This window comes from Lates calcarifer, linkage group LG11, assembly GCF_001640805.2.
Source record: "Lates calcarifer isolate ASB-BC8 linkage group LG11, TLL_Latcal_v3, whole genome shotgun sequence".
Classification (NCBI taxonomy): domain Eukaryota; kingdom Metazoa; phylum Chordata; class Actinopteri; family Centropomidae; genus Lates; species Lates calcarifer.
This window is the reverse complement of record NC_066843.1, coordinates 18816670-18832793: the sequence shown is the minus strand read 5'-3', so window position 1 is coordinate 18832793 and position 16124 is coordinate 18816670. Positions and strand designations below refer to the sequence as shown.

The 16124-nt window shown below is 42.3% G+C and overlaps 1 protein-coding gene across 19 annotated transcripts in view; it reads right to left on the bottom strand.

Annotated features, from left to right (window-relative positions):
• nfixb (nuclear factor I/Xb) overlaps positions 1-16124 on the bottom strand; it is a 140723-nt gene that overhangs the window by 66388 nt on the left and 58211 nt on the right. The window contains exon 3 of one of the 19 annotated variants that reach the window (XM_051073755.1): positions 4210-4656. The exons of the other annotated variants lie outside the window; for them this stretch is intronic. Coding sequence (XP_050929712.1) covers positions 4625-4656 — 32 coding nt within the window. The 3' untranslated portion in view covers positions 4210-4624. Of the gene's footprint in view, positions 1-4209; positions 4657-16124 lie in introns of those variants that run through there. 19 annotated transcript variants of the gene reach the window in all.

The following is a 16124-nucleotide window of genomic DNA, read 5'->3' as shown; positions in this document are numbered from 1 at the left end:
AGGGAAGAGCAAAGTATAAAAATATATATATATTATATATAAAATATAACATAAGACCAGCAGATGGCCCCATACAACTACAGGGTTACCACAGGTAGACAAGCAAAGACAAGCACACCTGAGGTGAGCTTCAGAGCTAACTCAAGGTTGTGTCAGTCCTCACATGTCCCTGCTTTGTTTTGTCTGCTCAGAGTGCATTGTGGGTGAAGACCAGTCAATCCAGACGAGATTACGTAATAAATAATGTGACCTTCGTGGGCACTTTGGAAACCAGATTTAAAGAAAATTATCTATTCTTATCCATGCGCACAGATCACAGCCTAATTTGTTGTTATGGAAAACAGTCTGCAATGTTAAAGCCTGGATCTTGATATACTGTGTAATGAAATTCACCAAATGGAAAAAGTGAATTGGTTTAGCGGTCTGAGAAACCAGCGATGATGTTAATCCAGAGAATTAACTGTACTTTGCTGTACTGTGCTCTAATCTAATTGACCAGCGAAGGCCATCAGATAAAAGCCTGTCCTGTGCGCCGTCTACATCCTGTGAGTTAGTGCTCGTCTGCCTACCATCCTACCTGCCCGCCTGACTGATATTCTGCCTGCCTGCTTCTCTATCCACCCACTCCACCAACTAAAACCCTGTCCTACCTGCAGCCCAAAAATAGTGGATTGTTTGTCAAACAAATCGCCTGCCTGCTAAATTGAGAGCCTCCTCCCCAACCTTACGACCTGCCTAACTATCCACTTGTCTCACTTACCGACTACCAGACATCAGCAACACTCTGTCTTAGTGGTGGTTCTCCCATAAAGAGCTACAGAGTGTCAGCCTGCTTGTCTGCCAGCTTGCTGCTCCCATAAAGACGTAGGAATGAGGGACCAATCTCATTAGGGGAAGATTAGGCCAACATCTGTTTGCTGTCCCGATGCCACTGCTGCCGCTGCTGCTGTGGAGCTATGATGAGTGGTAATGCCACTGCCAGGGTATTGTACCAGCTAACATGCACACAAACACACCCACTTTCCACACAATCTAAGCTGTTATGAGATACTAATCACCGCTGTCATTGGCTTAGAGTGGGAGAGTTAGCAGTGGCCTGACCAAGAGTGTGTCTATGTGCGTGTGTTGTCTTTGTTCTACTGTATGGTCCAATCCCACAAACAAGTCCCAAAACACCCAAGGGAGATGAGTAACAGACCAAAGACAGAACCCAAACAGCTATAATGTTATGAGAGGGAGAGAGAAAAAGCAACAAGTAAGTACGAGACAGAACTAGTGAGGGCTGGAGGGAGGGACTGAGGGAGAAAGGGAAACACGTGAGGAGGTTAAATGTAACAGAGGGTTTATTGTTTGTGGTTCTCTGGGGAGGCAACGAAGCGAGTGAAGGAGGGAAAGAGAGCAGGACGAGGGGAGGAGACGAGGAGGAGGGAGACAGTGGGAACAGTGCGCTGGCAGAGGCCAGAACGCCAGGCAGACCCGCTCAGTCAGCCTGCAGACTGGGCCTCCCTACCAAACAAGCGACGCTGCAGTATAATCAGACTAATGCTGCTCAGGAGACGGCCAGCACACTGGAAATCAAACAGCTATGGTACAGGATTAAACACTGTGCAATAAGGGCATCAAATTTCCACACTCAGGTTGCTCACAGACTATGCTCAAAACACAAAACACTTTGTTCTAGATGGCCATCATAGAAAGATTTGGAAAATACAAACTGACCAGGTTGTGGGCAGTCTTCTTAAAGACTTCTAAAGAAATAGTACAATATTTTGGGAAACACACTTTCTAGCTTACCTGTAGAAGGTTTGATGAAAAAATTAATATCATTCTTAATTCAGTTAAGTCATTCGTGAGGCAGTTAGCTTAGCTTAGCTTAACAAAAAACACTGAGAAAAGGGTATCCTGGCTAAGTCCGAGATTCAAGAATATGTCTACAGACATTAAAACTCACTATTCAACATGTTGCGTTTCATTTGTGAAATTCATACACAAATGTGATTTGATTTTATGTCAAGTAACATAAAGAAATTAGCTTCCTCTATCTAGAACCACAGCTTGTTGTTTTATGTTTTTATGTACAGATTAAACAAAAGAGATACAACATATTACTTGGTGAGTTTTTTTTAAAAACTTTAGACAGAGCCAGGCTTACTGTTTTCCCCTGCTTCAAGTCAGTATGCTACGGTAGGCTAAATGATATCTGGCTCTAGCTACACAGTTAGCTGGCTAACTTGTGGAAAATATGCAAATTCCCCAAAATTTCAAACTATTCTTTCTTTACATATTGGGCTGATGAAAAGTAACACAAAAAAGTGATTTATTATGAGACAGAAATGTGTCTTCCTTTATAGTCAGTATGAAAAATGTAAAATCTGAGGATTTCTTCCTCGCTCACTGACTAGAAAGCTTCTCAGTAGCAGTGTGCTCAGTGCTGCCACTGGTGGCAGGAGGCTATATAACAGAGACAAACCTGGCTTGTTTTTTTGCTACCTTATGTCTGTGTGACGTTTTTTCCACATTAAAATTGACTAAGAAAGCTGGACCAAGTGAGTTTGTGTTTTCAGTATTTTTCCCGTAACAAATTTGCATGGTTCAGTGTGATGGTCTTGGATCAGGGCTAGACCCTTGTGCCAACAACTAAGTAGGTTTATACTCTCTAACAAGCATCATATTCTGCTATGATTCAAGGACCAATATGTACAGTATACATGGAAAGTGACACACACATACACACACATTTCCCTGTCAGCAGCAGTAAGACAACCAACAGATAATGATCTGTGTTGGGGCCGAGTGGTCTTGCTTTCTCTCTGTCTCCCTCTCTAACTCTTGCACTTACTCGTTTTCTCTCTCGGTCTTTGACAGATTTTAAGTAAATACCAGCAAACAAGCAATTATTCCTGGCAGCCTGGGCCCCTTCTCTCTTCCAAAAGACATGCAGCAGAGGGAGAGGGGGTGGATGAAATCACCCTAACAGATGTGATTTAAATCAATATTACATTATATGTGCCTTTATGTATTAAAAAAAAAAGTAACACAGGGAACCAAACCAAGAAGGGCCCAGTGATGACTGCTGCCCTTCGCTTGATGGAATAATTGCTTTTAATACATCAGGGTTTTTCATATTTTAATTTCCTTTTACCCCCTGCTTGTCCTTCTTCTGTGTTCCTCCAGGTCTGAGCAATCCCCCCGATGTTAAAATAATATCAGGGAGAAAAAAAATTGAGCCGAACTGTCAAACGTAGAGTTTTAACACAAACCATCTGGTGGAACGATGGAGGTAAACAGGCGCAAACAGAACTGGGCTGGGAGGAAGAGGAGGGGTAGAAAGAGAGGCAGCTGAGGGAGGAGAAAAGAAGCAGAGATCTTGAGAGGGGAGATGGGGTGAGATAAGCCGAATGTTACGGAGGAGGAGTTGGAGTAATGGGAGATAGAGCTGGTAGGAAAAAAAGTGGAGAATTTGGATGCGAGAGAGGGGAAAGGTGGAGGATGAAGAGGAGGAGGCGGAGAGACGGATGATTGGGAGGGAAGGGGGGTGGAGAGGGTGACAAAAATGTAGTCTGGGAACAAATTAAGGTGTTGTAGTCGAGACTTGACAGAAGGAGAGGAGGAGTGGGTGCTTCAAACAGTCCTCTGTGTTGTATCCATTATAACAGAATATGGGACAATAGCAGGGTTTCATTCCAAAATGCATAAAACCATTATAAATTTAAAAAGTTACCTCACAGAAATTGTACCTCTGTTCTGTTTACTAAATGCATCTCATTAAATTCTCCAAACTTCAACTGTTTAAGGTAAGAGATGAATCTTATGTTGCTGTATGGTAACTTCTTATTGCCTACCACAGTTATATCTTCTCTTATTTGGGATTTAAGCTGATATATAATGACTTCAAATAAACATCAGGACATGCAGAGCTCATTTGTTGGTTTACATTTTAAGCATTTAGCTCACAGCATGTACTTTTATTTAACAATTCTGCACAACTTCAGATTATATCTGAAACAGTAAATGCCAGTGTTTTTTTTTTTTAAAAAAAACCATTTATATCTACAAAATATGCATGCGCATGAATGGCAAAAAATTGGTTAGGATTAGGGAAACATCGAAGTTAAGGCAAATAAACCATGGTTAAAATGTGCAATGCAGCGTTTGTGGCCACTAGTACTACTATGGAACACACGAGGAACACATTAAGGCAAGGGAAAATTTGTGCTCACAGTTTATTTTCGGTCTGCAACTGGACACAAACTCCAGTGTCCTGGATGGAGGTCAGATATGCTACATGCCCATACACCACCCCAACAATACCCAACACACAGCACACACTACTTCCTCCCTTGGCATTGAACATGGCACTGCACATAAACTGTGTGATGCAGAATCGTGTAATGTGAACACTATTCCTAGAGAGACCAGGTTGATGTGTCCACACCATGTGCTGGTCTCAACACAGTGGTGAGGAAAATTGTAGGAGGAAGAGCTAACAAGGTTAAAGAATTTCTTTTTTTATTTTAGAATGAATATATTAAAAGACAGAGGAATAATATATGGGAGATGAGATATTGTTCAGGGTGAAGAGAAGACCAACTCATTAACCATAAAATTAAACTAAATACACTTTTCAAACACGTATCAGTACAGAGGTTATCTTACCTTTTGTTGAGACAGCAGCAAGGCAGCAGAAGAAACATGGAAGAAGAAAGGAAAAGACAAACATTAGCATCATGGTTTCAGTAAACACTTCAATCTAATGGTGAGGAATAAACACCTGCATCCTATTTAACCCCCACAAAAGTGGCTTATTAACACACTAACATTTTAATTATCATGATCACCATAACCATTACATTTACTAAGTATCATCATGTTAGCATTGTCATTGTTAATACAGTATGTTAGCCTACTGACTATGATTTTCAAAGCTCTGCTATGCTCAAGTACTGTGTCATTGAGCTGCTTGCATAGCTGGAGACGCTTAGTCTTGTTTTTTATTCTAAAAGGAAAATGCTGGCAGGTAACTGATTGAAGTCGAGTGTGTTGACATTATCTGTGTTAGTTCTTTTCACATACTGAAAACAAGACATCTCCTTCCCTTCCACCCCGTGTTTGTTAGAAAAGGCTCCAGCAACCGTCAAGACAGGAACAAGGAAAAGGATTAAATTAATAAATAAATGAATAATCCCACAGGTACAAAGACTGCCTTAGTGCAGTCGTCTCAGCCTAGCAGCACCCTCCTCCATGATGACTCCTCCTCTCCCCTCTCTCTGTATATTCCTCCTTGTGGTGGCATGGCCCCTGTCAGGTGACACAGGAGCTGATGAGGCCTGACAGAAGGTCAGCGACCTCACTTCCTACTCTAATTGGTCCTGGGTGATAAACCGGCCCCCCGGGACTCTGGGAGATGTGGGCTTGGTGGAGCAGGGAGAAGCGAGGAGTAGTGGAGTGGGGTGAGTAGCTGGGGTCTAGCGAGGCCTCCTCTAACTCAAGCATTTGGTAATGCGCTAATTAATTTTAAGAGTTCAACATCCCCCTTTCTGGCCCTCACTAGAAACAGATGTTAAGCAGAGGGGGGAGGGGAAAGGGGGGTGGTGGGTGATACAGCGAACGCTGCCTGGCAAAACCCAGATACAGATCTCCAGAATAGGAAAAGAAAAGAGAGTAGAGGGTGACGGAATAACAGAGAGAAAGAATGTTCCAAAGGATCTGAGCCACTTTGCCAACCCCCCCTCTCTGACAGGTGAAGCAGATGACAGTGCAATTTCACACCTCGCTGAGCGAACGACAGATTCTTCTGTGTTAGTGAGGAGGAGAACAAAACATCCTCCTGAGAAGCTGCGCACGTGCCCACATGTAAAAACACACACACACACACAGAAACAGAATGCAACAGAATGTATTCTATTAACACTTGTGGGTTACACCCTGAGAAAAAAACATAATGGCCTATTCATGAGATATGTGTGTGCATACAATCGCACATGTGGCACTGAAACAGAGAAGAAGAGAAGTGTGTGTGTGTGTGTGGTTCAAGAGGCATTTGTAACTTAATAAAGATACAGTGGGGATGCTGTAGGGGATAGAGGTGGGGGGGGTGCACTGGGACAGTCGACGTACAACATTCAAACGTTAAGTTGTCAGCAGCGAGCGCAGGATAACAGGAGCAAGAGTGTTTTTGCCTAATGTGTCAGGGGGATCTGGAAATGATCTGTGGCCCTGACATGAAAACAGGAGGGGTATGGCATGTATGTGTGTGTGTGTGTGTGTGTCTGTATATATATATGTGTGTTTGGGGGGGGGGCGGGGTTAGGGGGATTTAGGGGGTGGGGTGGTGGAGGTTGGGGAGGTCCAGGGAGGCCCAGTTGTTGTAACCTCTGACCTTTCGGCACGCTCCAGGGCCTCCCAGAAGCCACTTCAAATGCACCCTACATGGGAGCCCCCCGTGCCACAGAGAAAGAGAGAACGAGCGGGGAGGGCAAGACTCAGCTGTCATCGCTGTCACAGAGCTGCATGTACACCAAAACCCACTCACAAAACAAGTACACTATTTGCTTCTGCTTCTGTTTCTGTGATTTTGTTAACCGCGAGTCCAGAGCTGCATACTACTTTCAGTCCCTGTGGAGGAGGAGCTGCTCCATATATACATTCTCACACTGGTTTAACACAGACACACACACAAAACTGCAGATTTTCATTTTTGCTTTCATCCATTCACCTCTGATGTCATCTGTTTGCTAATTCCACATGTTTGGCATCCAGTTTACTCAGTTTATTTCTCCTTACGTAGCATTAATGTTGGAAAAATCATCTTGTTGCACACAGCTTCCACATTGTTTTCTATTCACTGTCACTGAGCAATGTTCTGACAAATCAGATGCTCATCATGAACAAATATCACATTCTGTATCGATATCTCAAAATGACGGCGCTGATCTTTCATAGGTGACTGAGTTTAAAAGCTGTTGGATACGGCCCAAGTCAACCTTATGTTTGTCATCATAATAAAGTAATAAAGTAATCATCACTCACAGGTGTCAACACAACTGAATGCAAAACAATATGACAGTCAGTCAGACACAACTCCAAAGAGACAAGAAGGAAAACAAAAAAATAATTTTTACTCCACTACACTCCAAAAGAAAACATTGTACTTTTAATTTGACAGATTTTGTTAGCATTTACTTTGCAGATTAAGAAAAATAAAGAAAGAAAAAAATGAAAAGAGAAAAAAGGACAATAAACAAGAATAACACAGAAAACAAAGGTGAGAAAGAAGTGTGCTTCATTTTTCTTCAAGTTCAGTATGACACACTGTCTTTGAAAAATGTGATATCTCCACAAGGGTTTTATTTAAATTCTGTGACTTCTGAGACAATGTTTGGTTGTTTGTAAAGACTGGCCCACTGGCAGCTCAGTGGATTTAGAGGTTAATTCCACCTCAGACACTCCTGCACTTCCCCCTAAGGTCATGAGCCTAATCAGTCTTTCTCTTTTTCTCCCCTCCTTCTTCTTTTTCTCCGTGCTCTAGGATGGGACTCTCAACACGCTGCGGCACAGACTCCACACATGCACACACCGCATACTATACAAAAACACCCCCAATCCAAAACCTCAGCCCGGCTCCCCTCGCTTCCTCGCTGCCCTGCAGAGGATTAGATGTTAAACAGCGAACTCCCATCTCACTGTCTTTCTCCTCTCCGTTTCCCTTAGCGTGTGTGGTCTGATTAGTCAGGCCCCTGCGGTTTAGCTCTGACCCAGGGAGTATGCGGTGCAGACAGGGCTGCACGGGTGGGTGAGTGGGTTGGTGTGTTATTGGGCGGGGGGGGGGGCAGTTTGATAATGGTGATGTGCCAGCATGAAGAAACATGATATCATCCGTGAGCTGTCAACCTCCAGTGAGAAAGCAGACCCTGAGAGTTGTCATGCCAACCCCGTCCTGCCCCACTTGATCCCCCAATTCTTCTCATTGCCCCGTGGCTATTTCTGACCTATGTAAAAACCACCTGACAGTTGATGGGAATCCATCATCAATCTTGTTGAGTGATTGTACACGCCCCCCCTCCCACACACACACACACACACACACACACACACACACACACACACAGCTCGTATAAACATATACGTTGACTTACACAAAGTGCTGTATGCACAATATTAACCCAGTATGCATAAGGGAATTCCCTTCCAACTTTAGCCTCCTACAACAGTAGCACACACTTCCAAGAGACTGAGGGCGGAGGCAGTGTTGCTCATTTACTTTGGCTGTGTCAGCAGGCAGCAGCCACCTTGGCCAGACCGACTCTTCCTGGGTCTCTTCTGGCCCAGACAGCAGTAACAAAGCAGGAACAGCTACAGAGAGAAAGTAACCATGAGAGGAAGAAAAGGGAAAGAAAAGGCAGTGGTGGAAAGTAGCTAAGTAACTAAGTACATGTAGTTAAATACTGTACCTGTGGACAAATTTGAGGTACTTGTATTTGACTTAATTTTTTTCTTTTGGCATTTCAATTCCACTACATTTCAAGAGGAAAACATTGTGCTTTTAGTTTGACAGCTTTAGTTACTATTTAGTTACTACTAAATTACAATAGAGTAGATTACCAAATAGTACATAAAATGGCAAATTTAGCTCCACCTTCACTAAAATGCTAATGCTAATGCATCCCTTATAATAATCCATCATAATAGAACAGTATGCACATTGGGTACTTTTGTACATTTTGCTAATATACTTATCTTGTGTACAATTTAAATGCAATGGAGAATATTTCCATTGTAAGTAAGTACATTTACTCACTATGTGATATTATGACTTACTCTATACTACTTTATACTTCAGCTCAGCAACAACCCAGAGGGGAATATTGCACTTTTTACTCCTCTTCTTTTATTTGACAGCTGCGGATACTAGTTACTTTTCAGGTTAAAAACTGACATAAAAAAGAAGTGCCCCAAAGAGGTGACACTGTGTTATTTCACAAAAGAAGCTAAATTTATAGAAGCACTCTTAATCATTTCACAACCCCTTAGATTTATCTTGTGACTGTATGGAGGGGGCCCAACCCCTACATGGGAACCACTGGACTACACTACCAACAACTGTGTATATAAAGTAGTTAAAACTAGATCCATTTAAATCAGCTACACAAGTGAAATACAATTACTTCTTTGATGCATCAATATTAACAATCTAATCATGTCATATATAATTTATCAGTCACAGGGGCCAATTTTCAGCAGAACAAGTCTTTTTATTTTCCAGACATTTAGCTGATAATACATATATTGTGGTATTTTTTATTTTTCCTACACTTAAGTTATGCTTTTGAATATTTCTTCCACCACTGAAGAAAGCAGATGAAGAGAAGAAGAGACAGAAGCCAGCCACCTACTACGCTGTGTGCCTGTTTGTAGTTTCTTTGCACAATTTGAAAAACACCAGTTGTGCAGCCAAAGAGTAAAAACAGGTCATTACTGTAGGCTGACTAATACAAGGCCTGAGCTAGAGTGGAAAAGAGGGAAGGGGTGAGAGTTGTTCTTGACAATACAGCATATGATAGCGATGATGATATTGCACTGAGGGTCTGAGGCAGGTCCAGCTGAGGAAGACACACAGTAAACAAGCTGAGCTGGGGGGGGTGGAGGGGTGGGGGGTTGTAGGCACTTAGTCCTTCATTTCCTGTGAAGACACGCTAAAGAATTCAGCAATGTGCTGCAAATGTTTCACAAACAACTGCTGGCCATATTGGTGATCACAACTGGCAACATTCCTCAACTGGGTTGATTTGGACTTGACACTCAACAGATTGAGCTGTGTGAGTCTCTGTGTGCTCACCATCGCACATGTTCTAACTGTCATACCAGTCATCTGCTCAGAGCTCTCTGCGTACACTGGGCACACACATAACACACACAGAGTGAAATATTGACACAAGCTGCTGGAAGCCTGGCTATTTAATGCAGCAAAATGCAGGAGAGGCCTCGTCTTTCAATCATTCAAATCTTGGCCTCTCTGGGCCTGTTTTGGTTAATGTCTTGCTGTTTTCGAGGGGCTGAATGCATAACACATGCTAAACGTGTGTGCTCATGCAAGGCAATCTGGATAAAGGCATAGCATGTTGTTATGCATGCATTAAGTTGTAGGGCCTGGGATGATGATGTAGGCTCTACGAGATTTAGAGGAAACAGGTCTTCAGCTCCAACCCCCAGATTATCAGTTTCTCTATAAATACAGGCCCTGGAGAATATCCCAGCGACCTATAATGACAAACACTATGAATTCTGGAGTCAATGAGCCTAACAAATGTTAACAATGCAGCCCCTATCGCTGTCGCCCCCTTTTCAGCCCCCAACCGCCGGGACCATTGTAGCAATTAGTATAATGAATGTGGTTTTGCTGGTAGGTAATCACATACTGTATGGCGCAGCCCCCTCTCTCCACATACAGGCGCACAGCTATGAATGCTTTGGTTTCATTACAGTCCTCCCCTCAAAAAAAAAAAAAAAAAAATCCACTCACTCCCACTTGCTTTCCCTCTCTCTTTCTCTTCCTTGCAAGCTCGCCTCCTAACTCCTACACCCTTCCTTTCCGCTTCGTTCAAATCTAAACAAAAGACACATCTGGTCTGTCTCTTACCCCCCTTTTCTCCCCTCTCGCTTTCTTTCTCTTTAACTCCCTCCTTGTTTCTACTCTGAGTCTTTTTCAACTGTTTCTATCAGCATAAGAGCAGCACTTTGTTGGTGGGAAGAGCCGGGTGAAGGAGCTTTGTTAGAGGGTCAACCACTCGACTTAAGACTGTCGCTGGAGTCCAACTCTCTGTGAAAGACGACCACTGTATCCCACAACCTCATGTATACAAACTTCTAACCAATTGTATATTAATCTGCCTCTGTAGAGTTCTCAAAACCTTAAGTATCCAACATTAGCAAACTAGAGCAGTGGTTCCCAAACTTTTTTGTTTGATGTACCCCCACAGCCTGTCAGAGGAACTGACCTGTGACTCCTTCATTAACACACAACTTGTCAAGTTCCAGATGTGTTCATCTGAACTGGTTTTAAAGTTGATGTTGTTCAACACAAATTTTGTAAAAGCGGTGTTATTACAATATTTTTATTTCATACAATTGAACTGTCAATTCTTAGGTCGGTTTGGTTAGGTTTGGATTCATACTACTACTTTGGAGTAGCAGGAGCTAGTGTTTCAACCATTTATCCAAAACTTTTAAATAAACATTTCAGTTTCAGTTTATCAATACTTCTGCCTAACCATTTCATCTTTTCAGTTACTTTTAACTCAACTACTTTTAACTTAAATCAAACTTCATTCCTTTACTCACCAAGAGCTGTTTTCAGCAGTGGACAGCAATGCCAATGTTAACTCTGGTTTTAACCAACAATCCCCAGCCCGTCCTGTCTTGTTATACCACTTAGCGATAGTGAGTCACTGTAGCTTCCAGTAGTCTGTCCTCAGTCCAACATGAGAGGATGAAGTATTGTAACTTCTTGTATAGTAAACGCGGCTGTTAATGCTAAACTTGGCTATGTAGTGATAGCAAAAACTTACATATTGCACCTTTAAACTGTTGAGATTTTTCTGCTCACTTGCTAAATAGTTCACATGCACTTTCACCTGCAAGAATCTCAATTGTTAGAGGTTACTCAATATTTTTTTTTTAAATCAAACCATAATTTGTGTTTTTCTTCTGTATTTGAGATACTCCACAGTCATTCCACATACCTCTTGGCATTTGCTTAAGTATCATCTGGGGAATCACTTAACTACAGGATTTTCTCAACGTCTTGCAAACAATGCAGAAAGCAGTTGAAAAGTGGAACTTCAACACCGTCTACATCTGTTTAAACTGTGTCACAAGCAGAAATGGTGGCATGTTGCTGCTCAAATTTAGAACTATTGATTATCTTCTCAAAAGATAACCTCCTTCATCCGTTGTGCCCAGTCAGGGCCCTGGGGGAGTCTCCGGTCTCTGCCAAGCCCACTGACTCTGTCACACACACAAATAGACCTGCAAGTGTGCAGAGCAAGTAAAAAAAATGCACTGACATCTGTATGTGGGTGATTATTGTTCATTTACAGAAGTGCATAAACATGTGGACTTTTAAGTGTTTGTAGAAATCAGTGACCGCATGTGTGTGTGTGTGTGATCTTAAACCTTTTATCCCCATAATCACACACCAAACACAGAGACTGAATATCATCTCTTCAAGGTTAAATCATCTAACTGTCTACCTGTCCTTCACAAAAGGGTCATACGGGTCACCATGACTCACAAACTGCCTCACTTTTGCCCTATGAGCCGTCAAACTACAGCAAACATCTGGACCCAAGGTGCTATTATCAAACAGTAATTCCCTTCTTCTGCCCTTTTGCTTTGTTTCTCTCTCTCTCTCTTTTTTACCCCTTTCCTTAACCTTATAGCTCTTTTTCTCACTCGCTTCCCAGCCCCATTTCTTTCGATTTCTCCCTCCCTCAGTTTTATATAGAAAAACATTCCTGGTGTTCTACTCGGCTCCAGTGAAACCTGGTGCTTATTTTCAGTGCCCTAAATTGATAGCAAATGTGAAGACAGATCCCTCCTCCCGTTCACTCTTCCCTCCCTCCATTCCTCCACCCCCCACCCCCCTCCCCACCTCCTCCTTTTTTGGCATTAACAGTGAGGATACGTGGAACATTTTCGTGACCATATTGAACCCTGGGGTTTTATGTTTTTGAAGGTGTTCTCCTTTATATTCAACTGCATGTGTTTTTGTTGAATTTCTGGGGAGAGAAAGTCTACAGCCTGAGAGTCTCCTTGAGAGCAAGACTGAGTCATAGACTTTTTGTTTTTCAATAAGCCCCCCACTGCACCGTGGAAACCAAACCTGGTTAGCCTCAGCTGTCTTTACCCATAATTCAACAATCTCTGTGTGTTTGTTTTCTCTTTTTGCCCCCCCTCACTCCGTTTCCCTGACTCTGTAAGTGAAACCCTAACTGCTCCCTTCATTTTGATGCAGCCAACTGAGTTCTGCTGGACCAAAATGCCCTATTGTTATAGATGTGTGCCGGGAGAGAAACTGAGCCTCATGGATCGTCCCTCTGTGGGTGAAGCTTATAATGGTTTTGATTAGAAAATGGGGGAAGAAAACCCAGTCAGCTCCTTGTGAAGTCTGTTTTTGTTTCAAAATGCAAACCTTTGGCCTTTGTGGGCAAAGGCGAAGGTGTAGCCTGTAACTTTCATGAAACAAAACAAACGAACCCTTAAAATGCTGCATTTTTATTTTGTTCCTTTGTTTTTGTCGTGTATGCAGACAATGCACAAATCAAGCAACTAGCCACATGGAAGACAACATAACACCCAACTCAGCTCATGTTTTCAGTAGCCACCGCTCACAATGAGTCATCCGTTCATCAGCCAATCATGTGACAGCAATAATTTATGGCCCACTTACTACCGCAACACTACTGATGCTGCTGCCTGCCATCAGTTTGCACATATCAGCCTGCACAACACAGTGAGGAAGGGATTTACTGCATTCTGTGAAAGGTAGCCTATGCTAAAGCTTAAATTGGGTTTCTCTTAAACTGATAAATATTTTGATGAAATGACACATTGGTAACTCAGTTTGTTCTAAGTAAATAAAGGGAACAGCTAAATATGGAGGGAAAAAAACTTTTATTAAAAGGTAACTATAGCCTACCTTGCATGGTATCAAAAACAGCTATATTAGTGGCATTTATAAGATTTAGTGGAGTTCAGTTACCTTTGAATCACACATTTAAACTAATCAAACTAGATATTTTTTTCTTTTAGTTAAATTAAATTAGTATCAATTTAAATATGTATATATATATATATAATATATATAACATATACTACACACACACAAATATCTATACTATATCTAAAGACAAATGTGGAAAACAACATCACAATAGAGAAACATCAAACTAATGCAGCTCTACACAGACTTTAGCCATATTTAGCTCATTGTTTTGATTTTCCACACTTAGACTGCTGGCATCCAGTTTGAGCAAACAAGCTAGAATATGCCAACTGAAAGCTGCCTGCTTCCTTGGAAAGTAAAGGAACCTTGGCTCTCTGTGTGCCGCCCATGTCGTTCTATGCCTTCTAGACATTAATGAAGCTTTTGGTTGCTTCTGGACCTATAGCTGGAGGATGGTAGTAGGGTAGCTGGTGGTTGTTGAGCTCTGCGCGGATGGAGAGCCAGGCTGCCTGTTTGTATTGGCCAATTTTCAGCATTCCACATGTCTTTGTGATTTTCAGCTCCCTGACCTCAGGAGACCCTCCACGCTACTGTAAGTTATACTCACACCAGGAGCACAGATGGATCAGGAAGGAACTCTGAAATTCTATTGGTGCTTGGCTGCTTTCTTAACGCACATGTAATGAAAAATACTGGCCACGCTGCAGCTGCCACAGCAACTTTTACTCTGAAATACGAGCTGATCGATCCCTCTAAGTTTTCTAAAATGATCATTGACATCTCTCTTTTCTAAGAAAGTCAGAGAAAGTCTGCTATAATCTGACGTAAATGAAATTTCAGCTTGGAACAGCACTCGAAATAAAAGCAAATAAGTTACTATGTTATTCCTGAGAATATAAGTACAGCTATTTTCTTGACATCAATTAACAAAATAAACCACAGTTAAGCTCAACTAAACTGTGACTAGATGTGAGAATGAGCGCACCTCAATATAAGGTCACAGTCACAGTTATCAACGCCTGCACAGCAGAGAGGAGAGGATGGAAGCAGTGTGTTGAAATTCCCCACTGGTGCTCCAAGTGGAACAGTAAGTCAGGGGCAGTAGGCTACTACGTGTCACTGAGTGTGCTGTATCTTTTGCTCAAATGCATTGTTAGCAGGGCTAGTCATGGGGCTTTCAAAGCAAATGAGGTTAGGAGCTAACAAAGTTAGAGGTGCTAATTACAGACTCATGCTAACTGCCTGGTCTGGGGAAGGGGAACAGTCTGATTCCTTCTCACTCCAACCGCACCCATATCTGAGTATATACTGTATATATTTGTTTATTTAGTACTTTCGGACCAGATATGACACTGCCTGCTGCCTGTACACAGTTCGTTGACTATGCAAGCAGATTCCGTCACTGTATGTTGGCATAACAGTGCCGGTGTCACCTTGCCCTACTGCTCCACATTCGTCACCTCAATTGACCTGGCAGGCTGTTTAGCAACATGAAGCAGGCATGGTACACCATGCTGTGCCTGTGATAAGCAGTTTAAGGTGAGTAAGAAGAGGACAAAGATTAAGAGAGAACCCCAAGAAATGAGGAGATGGTGCATGCACAAGATTAGAAGGAGGTGCAGAGGTGATTAGGGTGAGAGAAGGGAGGGAATAGCTGAATTAAGGAACAAGTAGTGCCTTGAGGCTGATCTAAACAGGATTTACCTGTTGCTGTCCCGAGGTGACTCGCTTCACTCATTTACCCAACACTGCCGCAGGGCCTAAACTCCCAAAGACCTTGTTAATTAAAGTGCAGACATGCAAAACATTCTGCGTGTGTGTGTCTGTGCACTTATACACACTTGCAACCTCAATCTCCTTGTACGTAACTCTCTCTCTCTGCTTGGGTTCTTTTATTGAATTATCTGACACTGTCACTTTAAATCAGCATCTCATGAGTTCCCATAAACACAAAGTTAATTTTTTAAACATTCTCAAATGTATACGTTACAGTGCGAGTCCAACAGAGAGGTCTCTGTAACAGCAGCATAAACCCAGTCACCCCAAACTGTAGTCCCTTGCCTAAGGACAGGAGCCTGCTATTCAATTGGTCCGGTTTATTCAACTTCAGTCAGTAGAATAATAAATTATAGGCTACAATAAACAAATCATAATGTCATAAATCCCCTAAAGCAAAACATAAGTGTGACAGGTGGAGAGGTGGAGGAGCAAATGAGAAAGGGGGAATGTTCTAGCAACTGTCAGACCAGCCCCTGGGCAAACAAGACTTTTTGAATTTACATGTTACAGCACAGGCCTCGACATATAAACATAAGCGTAGCACACTCATCAGTGGGTCATGGCGGGATGTCACCGTGCAGTTACCAACCCGTATTATTCAAAAACCAAAAACAATAACTGT